The sequence below is a fragment of the Melanerpes formicivorus genome, unplaced genomic scaffold (genome assembly GCF_026170545.1).
Source record: "Melanerpes formicivorus ecotype bairdi unplaced genomic scaffold, bMelFor1.0.p_v2 SCAF_19, whole genome shotgun sequence".
NCBI classification, from domain to species: domain Eukaryota; kingdom Metazoa; phylum Chordata; class Aves; order Piciformes; family Picidae; genus Melanerpes; species Melanerpes formicivorus.
In genome coordinates this window covers 6522278-6548606 of record NW_027142371.1, presented here as the reverse complement: position 1 = coordinate 6548606, position 26329 = coordinate 6522278, and the positions used below count along the sequence as shown (strand labels likewise).

Below are 26329 nucleotides of genomic sequence, written 5' to 3'. Positions count from 1 at the left end.
CTTTCAAGTACAATATAAAAAGCGCAGGTGAGATAACAAGCGTATTATCCCTCGCCAGCCTGCAAAGTCGGGCTGCCGGCTTGTTTGTTTACTCTCAAGGCTGCATCTTGCCCCCACTCAGCCCGGGGGGCTGCTGGGGGGGCGGCCCCGGTCCCGGCAGGGCTCACGCCTTTGTCGCTCGGCCGGGCCGAGCCGGGCCAGGACTACATCGCCCATCGTGCCCCGCTGCGCCCTGATCAATGGACCTTATTTGAATAATCTGTGAGCCCTTGGACTCAGGCCAATCAGCTGTCAGGGACCCATGATAAATCGCAATGCATTATTGATAATCATAATTACTCTGACATGCGCATTCCGCCCAATGGGGGTAATTTCCCAACTCTAGGAATTTGTTGTGAAGAGGAAAATAATTGCTACTATTTTGCTCCCGATGCTGGTGCACCATGTCACGACGGAAGCAGGCGAAGCCCCAGCACATCAACTCCGAGGAGCAGCCCCCAGATGCTGCAAGTGGTAAGAAGCGCAGAGGAGGGCGCGGAGCCGCGGCGGGTCCCAACTTTCCTGATGCGCGGAGGAGGCGGTCGGGGCGGCGAGGGGCTCTTGCCGGGGGGCTTCTTCTATCCTCGTGGTTCACCCCCCGCGCTTCCCCCCCCCTCCCCCCTTCCCCGGGTCTACCCGAAGCGGAGCCCCAGTCTCTGAAGGTTTTTTAGGAAAGTTACTTCCCCACGGGGCTCCAGCGCGGTGTACCGCGGAGCTGAGCGGAGGCACTGGCCCCTTCTTATTTTTCCTCCAAGAGCAGGGGGACTCTGCTTTGGGCCGTTCTGAAGCGCAGCCTTTCGCGAAGCGAGGTGCTGCCGAAGGGTCCCTGACCCTGCCCGGCTGCCGGGTCCCCCCGTGCACCCCCCAACCCTCGGTCTCGCGGAGCCTGCGCCGGTTCCCGCGTGCAGTGCGCGGGGCTCCACCGGCCCCGATGCAACTGCGCTGGGGGTGCAGCCTCATGGGAGGTGACCCCCAAAGCCTCCCAAGGCGGAGAGGTCGGGTCGGGGGGGGTGGGGGGGTAACGGAGGGGGTGGAAATTGCAGGCAATGTTCGTACAGATAGGAAATGGCTCGAGTTTGGTTTCCCTGGACTGTTTAACACTTTCTACGTACTTAGATGAGGATTTTTGTAGAGTTTCAAAAGAAAAATAATCCGCTCGGACTATTTTTGTTGGAGATCACAATCGCCCTGGACCTTTTGTAGCTTGACCTCCAGCCATCTTTGATTTCCGACTTCCTAAAATAACTCCGGTGAGCTAATGTGGGGTGTGCGTGAGCGCTTTGTATTTGGGCGCCGTGGGGGATTTCGCTACCGCAAATCGCTGTCCCTCCTTTTAGGGGAGCTCGCAGCTGTGCGCCTCAGAGAAAAGTACACATTTGGGTTCAAATGAGCCCAGAGCTGCTGGCGCGGGTGGGCGTGCAGCTGCAGTCTCTTACCAGTGGTTTCTCCCGGGAGCGGGGAAGAGTCGGGGCAGCCAGAGCGTGCCTGGCTTTCCTGGACGGAGCAGCATCTTCCCGCATCCGCGCTGCGCGGAGGTGGCGGCTCCCCGGGCTCCGGTGCGGGCTCTATCCCCGCTATTCCTGCCCTTGGTGCCTCCGAGCTGGGGAAGGTCCCGCGGTGCCCGTCCTGCTCCGGAGCGAGTGGAGCCGGGAGGGAGGGCACGTCCTGGGTGGGTAAGGGGAGACTGGCGGTGAGCTGACCTGGGCTGCATTTCTTAAAAGAGTTGTGGTTGTTGAGCAAAAACGCGTATCTATGTCCCCCAAGAACTTTTTGTGGGGTTCTCTTCCCTTCCTAAGGGACTGGTTTTGTGAGGTTTTTTTCCATCCCTAGAACTGATCGATACCAATGCACGTTACAGGAGCTGCTTATTCCCAGCCCCCAGGAGGTTAAGGCTGTTAATTTTTTTTCGCCTCCTCCCCCTTCTCTTCTTTGAGTCGAAATGTGCAATTGTTGGGTCCGGTTAATGGTGACTTAAGAAACAGCAAGCTGGCCAGAAGGCAATAAATCCCATGTTTAATGCATGACTGTTTTCCTTTGTGCATATGGTTAGGTTGGGGGATGGAGGTGATGTTTCCACATGTAAATCGCTGCCCACTGCTGGAAAGCCACCTCCGAGTATGCGCTGAAACAAAAGGGTTAATAACTCCTGATGCGGCCCGCTTGGGCGGGGGGAGGTGTGCAGGGGGGGAGGATCGCTACACACCGTGCTCTCCGGGGTAATGCCCAGCTGCTTGCTGCTTCTTGTTGGGGCTTTTTCCCCCTCCCCACCCCACCTCTTTCAACAACAAAACCCTGGATGGAAATCCCTCCGGGAGCTGGGACAGCGAATGCAGAGGCCAGGGGGACCTGGGGAAACTCTAGTTCTTCTTGGGGCGGGGGGATTCTCCTGCCGTCTCCGATTGGGAGGGTGTCTTTTGTGGGGCTCTGGCGTGGCCGAGGGTGACTGGAGGGGCCGGTGCTGGCGTGCGCCGCCCCGCGGCCGGTCCGCCGGGACCCTCCGCCGTGGCCCTGGGACAGCGGAGAGGCCGGTCCCTGCACTGAAACTCCGGTACTGCTCTCAGAAATACAAATCGCGGCTGCCGTGGCTCTTACCGGCCGCAGATCTCCAAAAGGGGCTTGATACTCCCCGTTCCAGGTGTGCCCGTAAATGACGAGTGATGAAGGTGCATAGCAAAGTCGAAATACCTCAGGGATTAATAATACCTGCGGCATTATTACGATTACATATGTACTCGATAATAAAATTAACCCCTATCTAATATTTTGCAAGTGGTTGTTTTGTTTTTTTCCCAAAGCAATTTTGGGACCCACCTCTATGAACAATGTAGCGCGGTAAGAAACGGTTCTGCTAACCTGGTGAGCAATTAACAGGTCAAAAAATCAGCAGGTGGTCACTGGAGAATAGTAGGACATACTGAAAATTAGCATTTTCACAAAGAGATTGAAAATGCCAATTGTGCTGGATTGCTGCCATTAAAAAACAAATTTTGCGTTAAATACAGTAATAAACGCTTTCTCAGAGTAAAATTGGGAGATGTTCTTAATTTCAAACTCTAGTTCGTGCTTTGAGTTCTGCGGAAGTGGAGAGGGGTCTGTTTTAACGACGGAAGCCAAGTTTTGTGGTGGTTTTATTTTATATGTATTTCAGGTGGCCCGAAGCTCCCGTGGGTGGGGTAAACCCGGCCTGGAGCAGCTCCCCAGGCTGTGCATTGAGCTGCGATGTTGAAGCGGTGTGAGGGTGCCTAGGAGACCCCGGGGCGGGGGATTGGGGGGGGGAGGGGGGCAATGCTGGGCTTGTTTTTCCTTTTACGTAAGTGAAACATTATATTGGTTGCAGTGATGAAGCCCTTTTGCTGGGCTCGGCAGCATGTGACGTTTTGACAGAGCTGCTGCTCTAACCTTTGCCTCCTCCCGCTTGCTGTGGGTGGTAAGTTGATGTCAGGCTTACAATTAGGACTCTCATGCAATTGACCTTGGCAGCGGGGTTTGTGCCGTTTAGCTTGGTCTTAAACACTGTACTAGTGTTAAGTGTGGTCCGGGGCCGCGCCGGCGGGAGGACCGGCGGCCGCCGAGCAGGTAGGGCCGAGGGCGGGTGGCCTCTGCTGCTGCTTTAAAACACCGCTCTTTTTATTGTCATTGCTTTATCCCGAGGCAAGCTCGAGACACACTTTCTGCTTAAAATTAACGGGCAGTGTCTGTGCTGCCGAGCTCAGGTGGATGCTGGTGGGGGATGGCAGCGCCGGGGCAGCCTGGCCGCGCTCCCCGGGGCGGCTCCACCAGGCAGCACCGCCCGGGGGCCGGGCGGCAGCGCGGGGCGTGAGTGCCCTCCACCGACCGAGCGCCGCCTGGACCGCGGCTGCGGGGTTGCGGCCGCGCCTCTACAGGTAACGCGCCGACATCTTGGAGAGAGGGGTGGTCAGAAACACTGGGTGGGGGTCGAACCTTTTCAGCTGGCTGCGGGAAGTGGCTGGTGTTGGCGGAGAGCGGGGCTGGCTCTGGCCAGGGCTGCAGCCAGCGCCGTGTCCTCCTTTGGAAGCTTCGCGCTCTGGGCCGGACTTTTGCTGCGTGGTTGGGCACATTTTTGCTCCTCAGAGCCTCTTATTGACAATAGTTTATTTCGGCCTTGGCTGAATATTTTTCTTGGATAGGTGATCAGGCAAAAGGATGAATCAGTAGATAATAAAGCCTGGGAAAGAGCCTGAAAGCACGTGAAGCCCAGGTTGTTGTGTGAAACACGTTTCTGGCCTATTCTTGGGGCAGATAAATGCTGCTGATTTAGTTCAGTGTAGAAAACATCAAGGCCTTTGGATATATTTCTGTAATCAATGATTTGTGTATTGTCCCTAAGCAAGGAGGTGATTTTGTCATAGTCACAGCTAAATAAAAATGCATTAGCTGGTGTTTTATAGTTGGAGAAGACAAGAATCTGCATAGTTTACAGTTCTTGGAAGCCCTAGCTTTTCGGCTGGGAAAAGGAAAATAAAACGGAGGAAGCATGATGCCAGAGAGCAACAGAGAGCTGATGGCAAAGGTTTTCGCATCTAGGACTGGAATGGATGCTTGCTAATCCTCCATGGGTTAATTTTAACTGGGGAAGTGTGTGGTTATGTTAGTAACAAGTAAAGTTTAAGTGAAAGTAAAAACAGTTGTTCAAATGTCTGTGGAAGAAGTAAGATCATCAAAGGCAGTAAACTGGGGGAAGCTTAAACTTTGACCATTTCCTTCCAATTCCAGTGAAATATAATTTTATCACAACTGGGAAGAGTGGGGGGAAAACGTCACTAATTGAGATTAGTGGTAGACCAGCAGCACACTTCTTGAAATCACATCAGCCAGATTTATTTTACTCCTTTTTTCACTTTTTCCCCTTAGGGGAAAAAAAATAATAATTCGAGCTGTTTGGATTTTATCAGCCTTCCTTGTCGATGACCGCCTTGTCCTACACAATAGTGGATTTTTTCCATCCATTTGCCAGTGATTCAATCTACCCCCCCTGCTGGGTTTACTGCATTCTTCTTACTTATTGGATAACTAGATGCTGAGAGATAACATTCCTGAAATTCGGGGGTGGGGAAACGTTTCAAAAAAAAGAAAAAAGGAAAAAAAAAAGAGGCACCCAGTAGAAGTCGAATCCCTGGGAAGTCTTTGGAGAGGGTTAAGTGAAGCCCGCAAGCAGTTGTTGCTCTGCTCTTCGGTGAATCCTTGTACAGTAGGTGGGCAGAGCTGGCTGCTCGGGGAGATTTCTCTGCAGAGAAGCCTTACCAGTTCAGAGCATTAAGTTCACGTCAGTGATAGCGGGAGAGGGCACGGTAAATGAGGTGCTGATTGCAGGCGTTTGCTCCTTCCATCCTGGGGAAAGGATGTAGCTGGAAATCAACTTGAAGAGCTTCACAGAAGCTGTTTGGGTTTTTTAAGAAAGAATAAAGTGCTCCTTTGTTATCCCAGCTATTACACAAGCAAGTGTCATGCTTCTATAGACTGTATATTTTAAAAATAACCCTTTTTGAGGTAGAGGAGGGTATTATATTCACTTTATCCTGCGGTAGAAGGAAAAACCAGGCTTAACTCTAACCTATTTGTCATGCAGCGAGTAACAACAAGCTTAGGAATGGCATTTATTTGGAATCTGGAGCCTAGTGCCTTACTGTCAGAGGAACTGGAAACAAAAGTGGCAGCAAGAGTGGGCAGGGCTGCTAACCTGCCTGCTGCCCAACACAGGTGCCTTCAGTTTACTGGAGTATGTTTCTCTGAGGTAGCAAATGGTGCTTAGGATCTGAAAAGTTACACCTGGAGCTTCTCAGAATTACGAAAATTAGGAGTATGGGCTGTGCTGGAGATGGGAAAAGTGAGCTTTGAATTAAGTGTGGTCTTATTAGTTGAAAAGTGGATGAACAAGAAAGTACTATCAAGGAAAGGGAGATAAATGATGAGATGCTTTGAAGCAGTTAAAGTTTGAGGATTTGTCTAGACGTAGTTATCCTGGAATATCTCCTCGCAGGTGGGCAGCAGTCTTTCATGCTGACGTTTTCTACTCAAAACATTTTGTATGGCCACTGCAGAGGTGTAAACTGCAGTGTGAAATGCATGTGCATGACAAACTGTAGAAGGAAGAGCTTTTGTACTTTCTAAAGTGAAGCCTAAGGTTATATTGCAACACAGGAAAACTGTACAACTAGGTGTGGAAGGTTGGACCATTAAATCCCTTAATGCTAAAGGATTTGATAAGGAGGTTTTGATGGTTTAGCCTGTTCTGTGAAACACTTGTTGGATGGAAATAGTTAGGAAAATAGTCAAGTAAAGACCATGAGTCAAAGGACAGAGTAGTCATGGAAGGTTCTTGTAATTTTTCAACACCAGTGCTTGCTTTCCCATTATGTCTGATTAGACTCTTGCTAAGAGGAGTTTAAAAACATGTATTCTTGACCTTGGTTGACTCTGCTTACAATTGACCAAGCTCTGAATCATGTATGACTTGTTCTTGTCTGTCAACTGGATTGCTCTGTTTTTTCCCCATGGAGTTACTGACTTCAGTGGCATCAATTTAATGATATTTGAGGTAGGAAATGTATGTTAACACACACATAAGCTTCAGCTCTTGTTTGTTTCATTTGTGGAAGTTTGGGTTGAAGTGGGAAGTATTTAATTCTCTCTTGAGATCTGAAGGATCCTAACAGTTTTGGTCATAGCTGTGCCGAGAGCACTTTTCCTCCCTATTCAAAGACTTATAACCCTGCAGTGTATGTGATTAACATTATTGCAGTCATATAGATTGGGATTTATCACTCTGCAGGCTATAGCACAGCAGGCCTCTGGAACTTGGAGGTTTTTAATTGATTGAGTTATTAGTTTTTAAGAAAAAGCTTTCAGGTACACTTTGTTACTCAGTGTTGAAGTTTTGATTTGTTGAATGTACATACAATAGCCTTGTTAACCTAAAAAATGTCAAGGTTTGCAATATCCTCCCTTACAGAGCTTTTACACTACCCCAAAACAGTAAACCAGCATGCTTGAGGTGTTGCTTGGACGTGTTTCCCCTCCACCCTGCCATGTACAGGATATTATACGCATGTATCAGATGTGTGGTTCCGCTACACCTTTAAAATGAAAGCCGCAGATAGCTCCGGTGCTTGCAGAGTCTTCAGTTGGGGTAGTAATATGGAACTAGAGCTGAGACCCAAAATTAATTACTGGAGATGTAAGACTTGAACAGAAGAGGTTTCACAATACAAATTCTTAGTTGTGGTTGAGAAACAGTTGTGTCCCACTGAGCGCAGGAGGTGAAGTACATGCACTGGTTACTGCACCCTTGGCACCCATCAATGTTGAGCCAATTAATGTGAGTTGCTGGACATTTGACTTGATGTAATGCATCTGTAGTCCTTCCTGCTTCCCTCAGTTTTGCCTCCTGAACCTCCTGCCTCCCGTTCCCTGAGTGCTTGCTTGCCTGGAACTGGGTGTGAGTTTGTTGTTTGAAGGATGGCTACACTGAGCAAAAACATCCTGTTTTGGTGTAGAATTTCTCAACTTCTCTTCGCTTTCTGGTATTTCCTTGAATGATACTTAGTTTTGTCTGTGTGCAAATTATGCTGGGTCTGATTTGTGGGGCGCTGAAGGAGGAAGGGCAGGAGTGAACTTGCAGACCAGCTTTGCTTTTTCCCCCTCCCTAAAAGCAGGTAAGTGAAGGGTGCAGCTAAACAGGGTGTCCTGAGCAGATCTGAAACCACTTTGTGCGTTTTTCAAGCAGGACTTGTTACATCCCTGTCTAATCATCATGGGTATCAATGCCGCCTCATACCTACATGTGGGGTTCTGTAAGTTAGTTATCTTTTGATTTCTGTTGTGGCTTTTTAGAGTTTTTTTATGCAAGTACTTTTGACGTATTTAAAAGCTAACATTGGACTTTTGCTGTTATCAGTCCTTTTCAGTACTTACTACTTCCATAATGACAGAGTTAATGTCATCTAATAGATCAGTGTACAGCCAAGAACTGCTCTGAAATTCTTAAAGTCTTACATGAAGTCTTACAGTCTCAAGCTGCGCCAGGGGAAGTTTAGGCTCGATGTGAGGAGAAAGTTCTTCACAGAGAGAGTTGTTAGCTGTTGGAATGGGCTGCCCTGGGAGGTGGTGGAGTCACTATCCCTGGAGGTGTTTAAGAGGGGATTGGATGTGGCACTTGGTGCCATGGTCTAGTAGGCATGAGGTCTTGGGTGACAGGTTGGACTTGATAATCCTTGAGGTCTCTTCTAAACTTATTGATTCTATGACTCTGTGAATCTCTGTGGGGTGTTTCATGCTTATACTTGAGCTTGTAATTCCTGGTTAACCAAGTTTTGTGGAGTTCTGCTCAATGTTATGACACCTCCTCTGTCTTCTTGAGTTGTGTTTCTTTTAAAGCTGTTTTGCAGGTGCTAGCTGCCTTCCTGCACTGTCCCTCTACCTGTATAAAGGGATTTGCAATAAATTCCTTTCCACCAAGTCCTGTGAGATTCCTTTTATATTGCTGTTTTTAGTGAAGGCTGAACTAAGGTGCAGATTTCTGTGGCACTGCAAATGAATTAGCATCAAAACTACGACTTCAGATCGATCTGCAAACTTGTTTCCAGTGTCTTGTATCTTTAAGCTGCAATTCAGGTGAAGTTGGTGATTTTAAGAGTAAGGAATGCTCAATTTAAATCTAGTTGTTAATAATACGACTTCTTTTTGTTTTTTTAAGGGAGTCCACAAGACGTCCCAGGTGACAGAGATGGTGAAATGAGTTCCAAAAGGTGTCGCATGGAGGAAACCAAGATTTGTGAGAAATGCTGTGCAGAATTCTTTGATCTCTCTGAATTCCTTGAGCATAAGAAAAATTGCACTAAAAATCCACCTGTTCTAATCATGAATGACAGTGAGGGAACAGTTCCCCCTGAAAGCTTCTCTGAAGCTTCTCTCGGGAGCTTTCCAAGTGATCGAATGGATAGCAGGACACGCAAGGACATTCAGGCAAAGGGCTGCACTGGCTCTATGGAAAAGAGAGAAGGAAAAATGGATGCTGAATCAGTAGGAGGAATGTACCTTAAAATAGAACCTCCCATCACACCTGTGGCTCCTGGGCTAAGCTATCTACCAAAATCCAAAGTACCAAACACTAATGTGACTTTGCAGACGATACGTGGCACTAAAGTGGCTGTGAACCAGCGGACCTCTGATGCCATCTCTTCTTCAGCAGCCAGTTTTAATGCTATTCCCATGATCCTGGAGCAGCTTGTGTGTTTGCAGCAGCAGCAACTTCAGCAGATTCAGTTGACGGAGCAGATTCGCATTCAGATTGCCATGATGGCTCCCCACGCGCTGCATCCTTCTATAGCAGCTGCTACTGATCCACTCAAAGCTCTGGGCGCTCACATGTCTCAGCAGTTGTCGGCTGCTGTTGCTTTAATTGGACAAAAAGCTGGAAGCCAGAGCCTATCACTGGAATCCTTGAAGCAAGGAAAACTACCTCATTCTAACACTGGCATTGCAGCTGCCAGCTCGCTGGCTGCCGGGCTTTCTTCCTCCTTCCCCTTGAAGCCGGAGGCAAGCAGAAGCCTCCCAGGCTCTATTTCTCGGTTCCCGAATCCTTTGCTACCTCAGTCCTCCAACTCTGTCATCTTCCAAAATCCACTTACAGCTGTTTCTGCTGTGATAGATTCCTCAAAGAAGGGGAAGGGAAAACCTCCCAACATTAGCGTGTCTGAAAGCAAACCAAACGTAGAGGAGCCGTTCTTCAAACACAAGTGTAAATTCTGTGGCAAGGTCTTCGGCAATGACAGCGCCCTGCAGATTCACCTGCGTTCCCACACCGGTGAGAGACCCTACAAGTGTAACATTTGTGGGAACCGCTTTACGACCAAAGGAAACCTTAAAGTGCATTTTCAGCGTCACAAAGACAAATACCCCCACATAAAGATGAATCCTTGCCCAGTTCCTGAGCACCTGGACAATGTTCCCACTAGCACTGGAATCCCATATGGGATGTCTGTGCCACTGGATGAGTCTAACTTAATTGTGGATAGCAAACCTCTCCTAACAACTCTGCCTACCTCTGCAGTCGCCGGTGCACCTCAGAGCATCACCAGTCTAGCAGGCATTAAGGAATCTCTGCCTGGTACGTTCTCAAGTGACCTGCAGTCAAGGCCTTCTCCAGAAAGCGAGGCAGGCTCTTCCTCATCAGGGGCAGTTGGTCATGAATCGGGAACAGAACAGAGCTTAAGTTCACCACAAGCTACATGCAGCATGAGCATCTTCCATGTAGGTGGGCCAAATGAGCAAGGATCTGAAACATCAAAGCTTCAGCAACTGGTTGAAAACATTGACAAATCCACTGCTGACCCCAACGAGTGCCTGATCTGTCACAGAGTGCTGAGCTGCCAGAGTTCACTCAAAATGCATTATCGTACTCACACTGGAGAGAGGCCGTTCAAGTGTAAAATCTGTGGCCGTGCCTTCTCCACTAAAGGGAATCTTAAAACTCATTATGGTGTCCACCGGGCCAATACTCCTTTAAAGATGCAACATTCATGTCCTATTTGCCAGAAGAAGTTTACGAATGCAGTTGTGTTGCAGCAGCACATCCGCATGCACATGGGAGGACAAATCCCCAATACACCAATGCCGGAGAACACCTGTGACAATACTGATGGGGACCCTGCTGTGGCTGAGAAGAATGGAGATGTCAGTCGCCCAGATGACACTGTGGACAGCATAGAGATGGAAGAGGATCTGGACTCTCAGGATGTCCCTAGGAGTTCTTCAAAACCTCCTACCCCCTATGATGCACAATCAGAATTGACAGCCACGGCAGCCACCTTCTCTGGTATTGCAGCACTGGAGAATCAAATGAAGATTGTCAACTCTACTTTAAACTTGCAGCGGCAGAGTAGCTTGAAGTCTAGTGACAATGGCTCAGCAGAAAGTGATGGCATGACAAATGATTCATCTTCCGTGGCAGGAGATCCAGATTACCAGAATGGCAGGAGTCCTGCTGCCTCTGAGTCTGCATCACTCCAGGCTGTATCCCCAGCCAACAGCCAAGCTGAGAGCGTAAGGTCAAAGTCACCTAGCGTCAACAATCAAGAAGATACAGGCACAGGGAATAAATCAGAGGGTCCTGAGAATGCTTCTGCAGAAATGGAAGGGGTTGTTGGTGCTTTGGATTTAACTTATGGCAATATTGGTCGAAAGCTCATTAAAGAAGAGCCTGGGTTACAGTTTGCAAATGGAGAATATGGTGAGTAATGTGAAATGCTGCCAGTATTTGGGGTGAGTGGGGTGGTAGCACTGGAGGAAATCCATCTTGAGGAGGTCTTGATCCCTGTTGGTCCTCCTGAGCTTTCCCCTCCTCCCTCTATTACTTTAGAGGCACATGTTGTGTAATGTTCTCCTGACTTTGTCAGACTAAAAATGTAACAAAATTCAAAGACTTAAATGCTGTCATCTCCTGCAAGGGCTTGCATGGATGTCCTTAAATGGGTGGTGCACTTGGTATATTTTGTAGTCTCCCCTAAAGATGAGCCCTCTCTTTGTAGCTCTCTAAAGGTACATGCTTGTGTTTTATGGAAAACCATTTAACCTTGTGGGATTTATTTATTACATTAGTATTGAAGCTAATGTTGCTATAAGTTTGACCTGAAACTGAGACTATCTAACTCCTAAGCTCACCAACAAGAGTAGAGGTGAACTGATTTCTTTCAGAGCATTCTAGCAAGTCTAATACCAGCCCTGCCATGTGTCTTTGGAGGGTTTTTCAGGCACTCTTTTCAGGCATTTTTAGTTCCAAAAGTGAGGCAAGACTTGGAAGCAGGAGGCGATCAGAGTGCATATTATCTTTGCTTTCCTTTCAGGTCGAAGTAGCATTCCAGCTGCTTTTGTTAGAGCCCCACCAGCCCTCATAAAAATGGAGATGCATGGTGAGCGTCCCATTAGCACTAGCCATTTCATTGGCCCACCAGCTCTCTCCCCTGGTGTTGCCCCTCTTCTCGTGCCACGGCCAAAATTCTGCCGTCCTGCCAAACAGCACATCTGCACTACGTGTGGGAAGAACTTCTCCTCTGCCAGTGCCCTTCAGATCCATGAACGGACCCATACTGGTGAAAAGCCATTTGCCTGCACCATCTGTGGGAGAGCCTTTACAACAAAAGGAAACCTGAAGGTGAGCCATCTCGTATGTGACCCATTTTGTAGGGGAAAGTTGTACCGGAGAGGGAAAGATTATTGCTAATATTTGTCCTGCCTTTGGAGACAGCTTGGATTCCCTTGCAGTTCCTCAAGTGGTTGTCTGACTTGTCACTTTCCCAGGTTTCTTCACACAACTTGCTAAACAGTGTGTTGAGACCACCTGCAGTAGTCTTCGGCACTGTCCTTGATCTTCATTTTAGGATGGAAGACTTTAGTTCTTGCTAAGCAGACTGTTTTATTTTCTTTTGGACTTGAGTGTCGGGGCAGGGGTTTCATGGACTTGAATGCTACAAAATTATGCCTACAGAATGCTTGCATTACACTGTAGTGCTTGAAGCATCATGAAGTATGAGGAGGGATAAAACAGAGATGGGACAAAATACTTGGGGATTGTGTCTAAGTGCTTGCTGAAGAAGTGCTGCAAGTCTGTCCTTACTGTCAGATTAATCCAGTTGCCTTGTAAGGGACTCACAGCTTCCTCACTTGCACAGGAGCTTCTCACTTTCTATGGGAAGCTCTTCAGTCCTCTTGCATAAATGCTAATGGGGAGGGAAAATACTCCACAGTTTGAACAGTCACTGGAAATATGAGCAGTGTACGTTGGTGATGTTGAAGATTTTGGCTTAGGTGTAATACACCTTTTTTTTCTAAGTTCCTTGGTGAGGTTTTTTTTTTTTGCCTTTAGTGGTGTTATTTGATGTAGTCTGTTCACAGCAAATCTTTGCTGTGTTGGCATCTTTGCCAACACCACTTAAGAAGTGTAAAAATGCAGTCCAAGCACTTCAGCTGTAGACTCTAGAGAGCCATGGTGGTGTCAGGCAGTAGAATGAATGTATCTTACACATACCAGGAAGAGAACAAAGATAAGAACTAGCCAGCTTAAATGCTTATGTGGTTTCTTTCAAGCAGCGTGGCTGTAGGTAAAGTAGAACTTGGGTATGTCACAAAAGAGCTGCAGTATTGATGATTCTCTTCACTTTTTTTCTTTTTGAAGGTCCATGTAGGAACTCACATGTGGAATAACTCTGCCAGGCGGGGAAGAAGGCTTTCTATTGACAACCCCATGGCTCTGCTGGGGAATGATCCCAAGAAGGTATCTGAAATGTTTCCAAAGGATATAATGCCTTCTTCAGTGAGCATTGACCCCACAGTATGGAATCAGTATGCAGCAGTACTCAGCAATGGCATAGCAATGAAGACTAACGAGATCTCGGTGATCCAGAGCGGTGGCTTACCTACCCTGCCAGTCACCATCGGGGGTGGTTCAGCAATAAATACTGCTACAGTCTCCAAAATTGATGGGACCCAGTCTGGGACTGGTTCTGATACGGAGAAGGCCAGCGGTGCTGCTGCAGACAATGTGCCAAAACACCAGTTCCCTCACTTCATCGAGGAGAACAAAATTGCTGTTAGTTAAAAACTCTAGTGAAATTGACACACAGAAAGAACAAATATATATATACACAAACATATATTTTTAAGAGATTCCACTTCAGCCTCCTATTTTCCTATTGACGTGCAAATGATTTTATGGTTGTCTTTGTAAGAGTTGCCCAGAGTACAATCATGATATTGCTTTGCAAATAGTGAATAATAAAGAATAGGATTTCCTTCTATTTGGAAAGATGCGGGTCTTGCAAAGTAGTTCTTAAGTGTGACTTTAATGTGTACAGCCTTACAGAAGTTTCTGCAACTTGAAATTCCAAAGGTTAGAATATTTACCTCTTTGTTTAGAGTGAAATACTTGGAGGTTTTGAATAGAGTGGAGACAACCTACTGTTGATGGAAAAGCTTCTATTTACTGTTGAGAAATTGAAACTATTAATGCGGGTAAATATCCTAGAATGTCTGCCACCCTCTTAGGCATAGTTTTTCTGTTTGGATTTTTGGCTCTGTGTGGTTTCTGAATGTACTTTTTACTATAATGGGTATAAAAACTACAATTTTTTTTAAATTCCTTTGGTTGTTTTTTTTTTTTTTTGCCTTGGAAGTTCTGTGAAAAGAACATTGCTGTTTTTTTCTTTTAATCACTGCTCCTGAGGAATTAATTCTCTGTGTTGTTGACTGCTGCTTATTTAATACTACTATTAGGACAGTCCTTCAAGTATAGTGCCAAAACTCCTACTTCCAAAGATGTGCAGTTTTTCCTAGATGTTTTATTTCAATACCAAGAGCCCCAAAAGAGCATGGGTGGGTATGTATATACTTTTTTTTTTTTCCTCCTCTCTTGAAAGGGAAGACTTGCCTTGGGAAGTCGGGTCTAAAAGCTCTGCAAGGAATCTCAGGTGACTGTTGCAATTAGGCATGGGAACTGGTTTCCTTGGCAAGAGAGAGACCTTTGGTTTTGGTTGGGTTGTTTTGTTTTTCTCTCATTTGGGTAATTTAGAAGATCAGCCTGTGTAAGCCTGTATTTAAATATGAAGTATTCATGCTTAGGTTAAATGTTTTGTGGGGTTTTGGATGGCATTCCTACTCTGGTCATTAAGTTTCTTGGTGGTCTGTGAAGTTGCATTCTACCAAAATGGTTATTAATGATCCATGTGTGTTGTATGAAGGTTGCTGGGATAGTCATCTGGATTCTAAGTTATCTACCTCATTTTTCCTTTTGTAGTTGTAGTGTCTATTTTTCTATTAATGACCACTGTAATGAACTGAGATTCAAGCAGATGCTTCCATGCACTATCTGAAACCAAAACCTGATGTATTAGTGGAAGCACCTGAAGACTTACTGGACTGACCTTTCACTATTCCTTTAATGTCTGCTGGAACTGTATGTGTAATGGGATCTAAACCAGACTGGAAAGTGAGCATTTGGTATGGAAGGACTGAACCATGGAAAGAAGTCTAGTGGTTGACTGCAGGAAATCTTCAAGTCCAGTCTCCCTTGTGGAAGGCCTGAAAAAATGCAGATTACCAAAAGTTTGTGTAATGTTGTTGCACCTGATTTTTGCTTATGATCTCTGTATGCCGAGTTGTGCCTTTCCTGCTGGACTTGTAAGTAAGAACATACCAGTACCTGTTTACACTGTAAGATGGATATTGTTACATAGACCATGCAAAAGGCATCCCAGTTGTCAAGTTTCTGCATTGTGAATGTATGATTTTTAAGAACTCTGTAGTTTTGAATATCTACTGATGCATTTCTGTTGACATTTTGAGAATAAATTTTGGGATGGCTTTTTCACACTTGGTGCTTAAATTTTTGTGGCAAAGTATTTGTCTCCTGAAGAGCAGGTTGAAGAGGCAGCATGCTGCCTCACACCAGTGACTTTTTTCAAATCAATGGTCCAGGCCTTTAGTTTGCTACTTAAAATGAAGTAAGTGGGTGGCAGTGGAGGAGTCTCTAGATCGATTTCTTGAGCAGTTGGAGTTTGATACAGGGGTTGGGACTTGCCAGGGATGTTGATTCACACACTAAAATAGAATGAAGATGAGATGTGCAGCAATTCTGGTACTGTAATCACCCTAGGAAGCGAAATGCTATGTTGTCAGATTGCCAGTGCCTGAAGATGTCACATAGAAAAATGACACAGCCTCTCCTAAAGAGCAAAGGAAAACAATGTTCTGGGAGCAGCCCTGAGATGATGGAAAATGGTTGAGATTCTGATAGTTGCAACCTAAACTAGCTAATGTAGAGTAAAATTGTGTAGAATCAGTGTGTCCTTAAGGTATGCGACCTTTGCTGCCCAATCTTGGTGCCCCTTGCGCACAAGGCTCATACTTGGATTGAGGAAAAAAGCAGACAGGGAACATTTGCTCTCTAGGTTCTACCACAAGCTCTGGAGGAATGAACAAAAAAAAAAAGGGGTGGGGAGGGCAGGATCCAGATATAAGATGGTCCAAGAAAGTGGGCAGAGCAAACAGGAGCAAAAAGAAAGGTAACAAGTGGTGGATGTGCAGGAAGGTAGGAAGCGTACAGCACTTAACTGGTTTACACAGAGCTTGTCAGTCTTTAGAGGCAGCATTATAGTTCCAGAAGGCAAGATATTTGATGCAAGAGAAGTCATGAGCCATCTCTGCTTAGGGAAACCAAAGGTTTGTAATCTTATAATCTGACCCACAATGTCTGAGGAGTGTAACAAGATGTTTCTCAGTGGTGATGAGTAAGAATAAAAACTACACTCATGCTAGGATGGGTACTGTTCTCAGCCACTGAGTTAATATCCTGCTTTGAGAGTAGTGCCTGGCTGGGCTTGCTGTTGCTCTGTCCATTCCATTTCTGGGCTGGATTTCTGGCAGGTTTGGTGCTGGTGGTGGATATGCTGCCTGTGCAGGACTAGCTGCAGCAGCATTACAAGCAATGAATTAGGAGTTGTTGGGTTTACTTCGGCTCTAACTGGGGTTGGTCTCTTCTCCCAGAACAAGAGGACACAGCCTCAAGTTGTGCCAGGGGAAGTTTAGGCTGGAGATGAGGAGAAAGTTCTTCACCGAAAGAGTAGCTTGCCATTGGAATGGGCTGCCCAGGGAGGTGGTGGAGTTACTGTCCCTGAAGGTGTTCAAGAGGGGATTGGATATGGCACTTGGTGCCATGGTTTAGTCACAAGATCTGTGGTGACGGGTTAGACTTGATGATCTTTGAGGTCTCTTCTAACCGTGGTGATTCTGTGATTCTGTGAAATCTGCTCTCCAGCATGGGCCAAACGTGACTTGTGAAGAAGTGGCCAGACTTGACAAGAACCCATGGTAACCAGCCTGCTCTCCACTGATGGCTTGATAGCACATAGTGTCATGAAAACATGTCAGCAGCAGGAGGAAACTAACAGTTTTATTTGCAGGAAGCCAACAAAACCTGCTTTCCTGGGGCTTTGCACCTTGGTAGTAGTTTCTGTTGATGTCTCCTCATTCAAATACCTAAGGTTTGGAGCATCTTTCTCTCTTAAATATTGACTCTAAACCTGTCCCATGAGCTGAGCTCACGTTTACAGCTTTATTTCAGAAGATGCTAAGCCGTGGGGCTGTGAATGCCTTTTCGTGATCATCTCTTAAGAGTTTAGAACTTCCCTGATAAATTTCTGTTTTGTTTTGCGTTGGCCAGCAGGTTGGAAATGAAGAGGAGATGAGGAGGAGTTTACGTAAGTATGAGCTCTGGCCTTGGCCAGGTGAACAGTGGTGAAACTGAAACTGTGACTTGCCAGCAAGTCACTGCAAGGCTTTACTCTCCAGGCCTTGGTGTCAAGCATTCTCTATGCCCAAAGCTGTTTCTTGCAGCTTGCTGTGACAAGGCAGCTCCAGGGTGGAGTGTAGTAGGATCCCTTGGTAACTTGCTGTGGGCAAGTTGTGGATCTTGAATTGGATGAATCGGTGGGACCTACCTGACCACTGTCTCCACAGCAGAAAGCAGGCTGTGCCACGAGGAAATTTCTGTTGGAGGTATCTGAGGGAGAGGCTGTATGTGAAGTAAGCAGGATAAGCTGCTGTCCTGTGCACAGGAACTGAACCAACGCCTTCTGAAGGTCAGCACAGCGTGTGCAGTTTACAGTAACGTTGCATTTTAACAATTAAAACAGGTAGTTGATTCTCTTCTTTCCTGTGCCGGTGTAAATCAGGAACAAGTTTACCAAAGCTAATGCAGCACCATTGGTGTGAGAGCAGAAGTGAGCATGGTATGTGCACTGTCACTGCTCATTAGCCTCTCTCCTTGCCTAAAGGACTCTCCTGTTCATACTTGTTATTGCTTACTTGGCTTATTGCATAGAGGATTTGCCCAGGCCATTGCTTTTGTCTAAAGCAGCATATTTGCTTGCATGAACTAAAGGCTGGGTTCTTTAAAGTGTTACATTTGAACTTAAAACTTGCATTCTCTTTTTTTTTTTTTTAATTACAAAAACTGCATTAAGTTTATTAGCTTTATTCCTCTAAAGAAACGTTTCTCTTGACTTACTTTTTCTGTTCAAAACTTTGGAAAAAAGTCAATGGGAACTTGGAGGAGTGAGCTTGTCTGAAAAGCAGGTAGATTATCAGCTCTCTAGGCTGAGCTCAATGGGACTGGTTGTGTTTCCCACAGCTGGCAGAGAGGGGGTGGGAGCTTTCCTGGGGCTGCTGATAAGTACAACATGAAACAAAGTGTAAATGAACATTGAGCTTGGATCTGCTGAGGGAAAAGGACCTGGAGGAGGCGCTTGAGGAGATTGCATGGCACAAAGAAGCTAAACCAAAGGAAAATTGATGAGTATTGCATTATTTTTTACTTTTTTTTTTTTTTCTGTTTGAAAATCCTTGTGCTTACTGCAGGGTTTGCAGTGTGTTTGGAATCAGGAAATATGATGGCTTCTGTTTGCAAAAAAACAGCTGAGGCAGAAAGCTGCCTTAGTCTGTGTGACCCATGAAGGTACTGCTACAGTGCTGAGGCTCTGGGTCTCTGTGTTGTATGCTCAGATGAGAATGCTCTGCATGCAGGTCCTGCAGGCTCCCTGCTTACCTTCACAGGTGAATGCTGCACATTAGAGTTGTGAGGGCAAGCACTGGACTTGTGTGTGTTTGACTTGAGCTCATGTTCATCACTGACCTAGAAAAGCATCTGTCATTGCACAGCCACAGCAGGACAGGAAACACAACTCAGAAGCAGAGAAACCTGGCAGTTAGCCACTCCTGCTACTGCCATATTATCTATTTCATTGTATCTTCCCCTTTCTGCACTTTGAGTTAATTGCTTAGAAAGGGCAGTGGTTTTTGCAACATTTTGATTGCTGTTTAGACCACTGATACGTGAAGCTGTCTGGCTTACTGGAAAACATGCTTTTTAATGCTTTTTTATAGATGACTCGTGCTGGACATCCCAGCCACTATAAAGCAGCATCCCTCTCCTTCCAACCTTCTTTATTAGCCTCTGGTTTTCACTTTTTGCAGTCCAAAGATTAACTTCTCTGATTCAATTGCTTCAAACAGAAATTACTTGATTCAGAATGGCTCTTGGTTCAGGTGGATCTCATCATGTGCCTTATTTTTCCATGCTTAGTTTAGGCAAAATCCACAAATTATTGAAGCTATGTGTAAAAGTCTCTCTGTAAAGAAAACTAAACAAAATTCACAGTACCTAGCACTGTTTTCTATGTGTGTATATATATATATGTATTTAGTTAACTATGGAATCTACATATATGAAGGGAAAAGTCCATAATAGCAACACAATACCTATAGAGCAAAAGGAAAGACCACAACCCCAAGCAGCAGTGGGCATCAGTGCAAGGTCAGGAGTACAAATCCACTCCTGAAGTGTTGGAGGCTTTTCAGCAGTGGAGTGCAGTCGCAGCTTCTGTAGGCTTGGAAGCATGAAAGCCATCTCTGTTGAAAATATGCTGTCAGTGATGGTCGCTGAGGGACTGCTGAAGCAAGAGAGAAAGCTGGATAAGCTGAAGCCTGACTGCCTCTGGGTAGGTGTTCCCTGGCTCCTCTCTAATGCCAGAGGCCGGCTTTGGTTGGCAGACAACACACCTGAGCACTCGTGGTAGGCCAGGATATCTCTGTGTCTTTCTCAGCCTATTTAAACAGGACAGATTGAACAGAACAATCAAAGCTTGAGAACTGTTGAGCAGATATGTTGCTATGCTTTTGCTTACTTAGGTTTAGGGGCAAATGTGATTCAGAGCATATTTAGATCAAAAAGAATCAATTTTTCATTATGTTATGTTCAGGCAATTGTTACTAATGATCTTGGCCAAATTTCATTCAGCTCATTCAAGCATAAAAAAGCAAAACCAAGCAAAACAAACCTCAAACAAAAATACACAAGAAAACAAACTCACCACCACACCCCACAAAAAACAAACAACCCCAAACCAAAACATGAGCTGGCTAAATGTCAAAGCACCCACTGTATGAAACCATGAGAATGTGAGGGCCAGATGCACAAAACTTGGTGTATTATGAACAGAAGGGGGTTGTAGGAGGAATGTATGGAGCAAATAACTGGACAAATACTTGACCATATGCTTAGTGTAGTAACACAGAATCTGTCCTGAAACCTTTGTTATATATTAACTTCCTAGATCCTCAATTGCTTTGCAGTACCTGATGACAGAGGATGCTTTTGAGTCAGGTTAACTGCATTGGCTTAACTGCTCCATGCAGTCATCTAGGATACACTTTGCAAAGTTTGTTACAGAATATTTGCCTCCATGCTGCCTAGATGTTCAGAATACCAAGCATAGAGGGTTTCTGGTTGCTTTGTTTTTTTCCCCCACACACAGCCAGTTTGATTGCTTAGGTCCAGCACACATTCAGGTGATTTGCTGCTTTGGGCTACCTAAGTCTCTACGTATTGAAAGTACTTCATCCCTCCCAATTCATGGTGTCCAGATCTGGGGGGGGGGGGGGAAGAATATTTCCTCATTACTTATGCCTCTGTTCCTCCAGCTATTCTTGCAGTCTTAACTGACAAAATAACCATTTTATGTAAAGGGGAGTGGTGATCAAATTTGCAAGTATGTGTAGCAAATCAAATTTATTCTCAGTTTATAGCTTTACATTTGTTATCCCACCCACAGGATGTATAACACAGAAATCAGTATGGGGAGAATTCACAAAACTGCTACAGCTAATGGCAAAATCATTTCAAGATCTAACGAATGTGAGTTTATGTCTTGAAAGCTGCACCTTTTTCTTTCTTAATTTCTTATGTCTTGACAGCTATCCTAGATGAATGACAGTTTGACTGTTATTGTTTTGAAAATTAGCCACTGAAAGGTCATCTTCTTGGCCCACAATGTGTAATTGTCCGGGGAAGAAAAAGTTCTCATACAAATGCTACACTTCCTCAAATCAGCATGAGAAGTATCTGCTTGGAAACTTCATTATAAGAGTGGCAAACATTCTCTTGATAATAGAGCCTATGGCAGTATGAGCTTTATTGTATTTTCCCTTAGCAAGTGTTGATGGATTTATGGAGGGCTTCATTAAATATAGGCTTAAAGGATATCCGCTATTGCCCGCTTGTCAAAAGGAAAAATAATATCAAAGCCATCCGTGCAGATCAGAGATGCAGGTGTTAACAGTGCATTATAATCTGGTAGCATTTAACTTGCCAATTAATTGCAGTAGACTTGTCTGAGCTCAGACATTTAAAAGATAAATTTAAAAGATGAATGCATCTTGTGTAGGCTTAGGGCACGTGAACACTGACACCATACTGCTAATGATTCTTGCCTCAGCATCCGTGTTTGTGTTCCTTCCCAGTAAGGACTCTTGAGTATGTGCTGCTGAGCCCCAGGAACAGGTAGCTTTTGCATGTTTGCTCTGATTTTAAGGGATTGAATATCATAGTCCAAGCCTGTTCCAGTACTGCCTTGAGAAAGAACTGTTGTTTCACCTCACCAAACTCACCTCTTTCCTTTTCGTTTGTGGGAGTGAGTCAGTAGCATGGGCAAATAATGTGGTGCACAAAGCTGTCTGCTACACAGCTACTGTATGACTGCAAGTTTTCAAGCCCTTAGCAACCAAATTCCTACTTCTGCCTGCTGTCTGCCTTACAAACAGTGCAGCTGCCAACACTGCTCTGAAACAAAGCTCAAGTGCTGTGTGCAATGGGCCATGTTCCCAGACAAAGAAGGTGCACCCTGGTGTTTGTAAAACATGCACTTCAGAAATCAGATAATAAGTAGTACAAAGATTAATGTCAAAACTTGAATTGCCTGTGGAATCATAAACGTTTTGTGCAACCAGTTTTCCATCTATAGTGTGAGAATTAATCTATAATTTGATATTCATGTTCAGGGAAAAGAAACTAAAAACTGCAAAACTGAATTAATCTTCCAGCTTATAAAGAGTCAAATGAGATATTATTATTACCTACAGTGTTCATCAGGTAAAAACACTGAGGTCCTATGCATAAACAACTCATTCATTTAGTAGCACAATTAAAATGGAAGAAAATTTATAGCATATTGTGCTAAATAGGTAATGGCTACAATTTGCAAGTGCATTGTCAAAACCACCATCCATTGTTTGAGTGGGAAACTGGAACCAGGACTTGCTCCTTGGAGGAATATAGGCACAACCCCAAAATACAGTTTGTTTACATGTTCTTTAATCAGTGGAGCTTAGAGACCTCGATGCATTTGAGGGTCAGTGAAACATGTTGGAAGGCATCACCTGTGGGTGAGAAAGGCAAAAAGGTAAGGCAGGAAGACTCACTTCCAAAACACTGGGAACCACTGCAGTAAAGGCTCACGGACATAGAGATTTCTGGTTTGAATTAGGCATACTCTGCTAGCCAGTTGTGTCCAGAGTTTGTGTTTCGCCAGGTTGAACTTCATTTGTCTTTGCAAACTTGGATGGCAGATCACAAGAGACTCATGACTACCCATACCATAAAACATAATCCTACTTGCAAAACAAGGGTGCTTGTACTACCTGCTCTGGGAAAAGATATTAAATCATTCCAATCAGCAACCTGGTAATTTTGTACACCCCTTTGCTTTAAAAGTGGGGGCTCTGCCTTGCACCTCACAGTAAACAATTTCTGGTTTTGAAATGAGATCTGTACTGCACAGCAATGATAATACTGACAGTATTTGAGAGAGCCTCCCTACAAGAGAGCCTCAGAGGAGGCCAAGTGGTCCAGAATTGGTTCTGCAACAAATCATTTGAGTTGGGGGAGATCAAGGAAGGGAATAAAATGCTGCTTGCTGTTAATAATCTGGAAAAAAAATAGTCCTAGGAGACAAAACATAGGTAATGATTTAAAACTATGAAAAATAAATCAGCTCTTTTCAATTAGCAATTGTGCAGTATGAATTCAGCAGCTTACAGGACTCATTTGTGGGCTTCAAGTTGTGCGCTTACAAACACTGAGCATCAGAAGAACAAGCCAGTGGCATCAAAAAATTGAAAATAAGTTTTACTTCACTTGATTTAACAAATCTAACTTCTCAGTCTGAGGTTGGAGGTTTTCCCTTAGGCATTCCTTCTCAACAGGCAAAGGAAAATCAAAGGCTTGGGAATCAGAAGAGAGCATACTTGCTGTGAATGGTGAGATCACATGGAAAATCTTTATAGCAAAGCTAATACTGTGCAAGAAATATGTCAAGGAAAGGGTTTAGCCGACTGAGCTACAGCCAAGTCTAGAACTTTCACTGTCATTTTCTGACTAAAGTATCAAAAGCCTTGCCATGAAACAGAAAATTAGAGTGTCCCTAAGGGAGGATTTGAAAGTTTGTTTAAATCCCCAGATGTTGTAGAAGTAAGTCTACAAATTGTAGTACCACTGTTGCTTGATTTCTGTCACTGTTTGCCAAATTCATTTTCCCTGATTCTACAGATGCATGTTAACCTGGGTGTGCATCCCTGTGCTCCTCGTGGATTTAAGAGCCGCCATATGATGACCATTTGTTTCTCCTCCCATGTTCTTGGACGGAAGAATTGCCAAATGTGTAGAATTGATGTGAAAGAAATTTAGCTGCTCCATATAAAGGAGGAGTGTCATTCATTTCTGTCTGAAACACAAAGAGGGCCAAAATGTGGTGCTTAATGTTTGCTGTTTTAAACTTTAGGGCTGCTTTCTCCTCAAAACAACTAACAGTGACATTTGATCAGGTTTGTTTTACACAGAATCACCAAAGGTGGAAGAGACTTCAAAGATCATCAAGTCCAACCTGTCACCACAGACTTCATGACTAAACCATGGCAGCAACTGCCATGTCCAATCCCCTCTTGAACACCTCTAGGGATGGTGACTCCACCACCTCCCTGGGCAGCCTGTTCCAATGGCTAATAACTTTCTCCTCACCTCGAGCCTAAACTTCCCCTGGTGCAGCTTGAGACTGTGTCCTCTGACATGTTTTAATGTTTGAATAACATGAAAGGTGAAATTTTAATTTCAATCTGAGGTTTGACACTGAGCCTTGAGGCTGGGGTTGTCATTTCAGACAGTTACAGCATTAGGACACTGGTTTTGTGGCAATAGTGTAACACTTTTGGTCAAGTACAACATCCTGTTTAGGTTCTTCAGTTGGCCCTTTTATTAAATATCATTTGAAGCTAATGCTATCATCACATTTTTTCTGTCATTAAAAAAATATATTCTGAAGTTGAATATGAGAAAAAATAGAGCAAATACGTTTCATGAGCTGAAATGTTTGTGGGAGGAAAAGGGATTTCTATTTCTACTTCAATAGTCCCCATGAGTGGGTAAGAATGGTAGATTGAGAAGTAAGAAATTAAACCATAGTATTACTAAACTGAAATGCAGTCTAAAAGTCAGTTCCACAAAGAGCATTTGTCATAAGACTGCCCTAGTTAGAATGGCATTGAAAATATCTGCCTAAACATTCTCAGTACTGGTACCTGAAACCGGTGTAACCATTAATTACATTGCTGAAATGTCCTCATTACAAAATGTCAGGATGACTCTGCTTTAACTGTAAGGGGGGAAAAAATTAATGACAGTTGCAGTTTTCATGTTGGTGTAACCCAAGCTGAAGCACAGTAAAGGCAGGAGAGAGAAAAGCTACCCAGAAACTCTGATGTGACTTGCTCTTCTTTGCACTTCTTTTCTCTTTTTTTTACATATAGTCTTTGGTTTTCTTTTTTTTTCAGTAGTCTTCACTGGGAAAGTACTAACTTATTTAAGATTATTTGGAGCTCATTTTAAGAAACACACAAATATACCTCATCTTAAAACCCCTAGTCAGTTCAGTATATGCTACTTTTTAGTATGTAAAAATGGTGATTCTAAACTTGCATTCAGGCTTATCCACTAATTCTCTGCTCTTAGTCACTGTGATTGTCATCATCAGTTCTGCAGGACCGTGAGCAGTTTAGACAATATCTGGCAGCCTGGGGTTGCAGGCAGCTGTAACAACCAGCTACAACAACTAAATAGGACGACAACATGGTAAGTGGTCTAAACACAGCTATGTACCTAAGTAGGCACAGTGAGTCTTTGTTTAGTGAACATTTTCAAGCAGGTTATTTGTTAAAGGAAAGATTTTGCAGACTGTTTGCAAAGGGATGACAAATAAGCTGGCCATGCACTAGAAAGAGGTGCAGGTTTTGTGGTGCTCCAGATTGCAGTGTAAGTTGCTGAGATGGATGCATAGATCTATTTCATACATTCTTTATCTGCACTGGGCATTTCCTCCATCGGTAGAGATGCCCTGGTGTAAATCTTGGTGGTTTCAAACAGGAAGGAGCTATGGTGGCACAAATGGCAGCCTGCATCACATTTGCTGCCCTCTTCAATGTGCCTACACAGGTGGTGGGAGCAAACAGAGGGACAATGCCAATGGCAGCTAGAGCACTCTTACTCAAAAAAAAAAAAGTAACCTTGGCAGCACCTATGGGCATCTGCCTGCAACAGCCATGGATGCAGCTACAGCTCAGTGGAGGTAAGGTTTTGATTGCAGACAATGTCTAACAACCATACTATGATTCCCTTTGAGGCAATCCAAGCTGAAGAAGCCCCTGGTCCAAGCCCACGCCCTTCTGAGGATACAGCACTCTTGCAGATGCTGCTTGGCTGTTAGCAGGCTGTGCTCAGCATCCAGCTCCTAATGGGAACTGATTGGAATAAATAAGTGAAGGAACTCTCCCAGACAGATGGTTTCTGTAAGACCTGTCCTTTTGCAGAGCTGATTTAGAGTACAGCCATGCAGAGGAAAGTGTTTGAGGGGAACGGGAAACCAGGAGGCAGTTATTTAAAGGGGATGGAGGCTGGATCTCCATTGAGCAGCTGCAACACTGGATCATTGACTATGTAGTTACACAACCTGAAGCAATTTTGTCTTTGTTACTGATGTTTTTTTCAGTTACTTGGTGGTTTTCTCCACTGGTTTTAACCAGGCTTCCACCAGGCTGTCAAGACAGTTCAAATACCATTAACCCTGTGAACTTCCCTATTTGTGGTTTTCTAGACATAATTTAACATTCCACATTTTAAGAAGGATGTGTTGCATGATTGTCTTGACAGTTTTTTTCCCACTATAATATCACTAGGAAAGCGTACTTCATTTGGATAGGACTATTGCAGTATCAGACTAACCCTCCTTATGAAATATATCATTGCCACTAGGAATTTTGCATTTCATGTTTGGATGAAGAATAAGGTCAACAGCATGACAGGTGCATGGGCTGTAAGTGAGCAGAGTGTGCAGTTCTTAAA

General features: G+C 44.7%; 1 protein-coding gene across 1 annotated transcript; it reads left to right on the top strand.

The window, feature by feature from the left end:
* The first annotated feature begins 366 nt into the window (after positions 1-366).
* Positions 367-15405, top strand: SALL4 (spalt like transcription factor 4). The gene is made up of 4 exons (XM_068149946.1): positions 367-513; positions 8753-11287; positions 11901-12208; positions 13229-15405. The coding sequence occupies exons 1-4, from the start codon at positions 444-446 to the stop codon at positions 13649-13651; spliced, it is 3336 nt and encodes a 1111-aa protein (XP_068006047.1). The 5' UTR covers positions 367-443; the 3' UTR covers positions 13652-15405.
* Positions 15406-26329: the final 10924 nt, after the last annotated feature.

What these genes read in the sequence shown, in the direction of transcription:
- SALL4 (XM_068149946.1), top strand. Translation starts at nt 444, where the DNA reads ATGTCACGACGGAAGCAGGCGAAGCCCCAGCACATCAACTCCGAGGAG. An exon ending in GCCCCCAGATGCTGCAAGTG is followed by an intron (nt 514 to 8,752) that starts GTAAGAAGCGCA and finishes TGTTTTTTTAAG; the next exon opens with GGAGTCCACAAGACGTCCCA. An exon ending in GTTTGCAAATGGAGAATATG is followed by an intron (nt 11,288 to 11,900) that starts GTGAGTAATGTG and finishes CTTTCCTTTCAG; the next exon opens with GTCGAAGTAGCATTCCAGCT.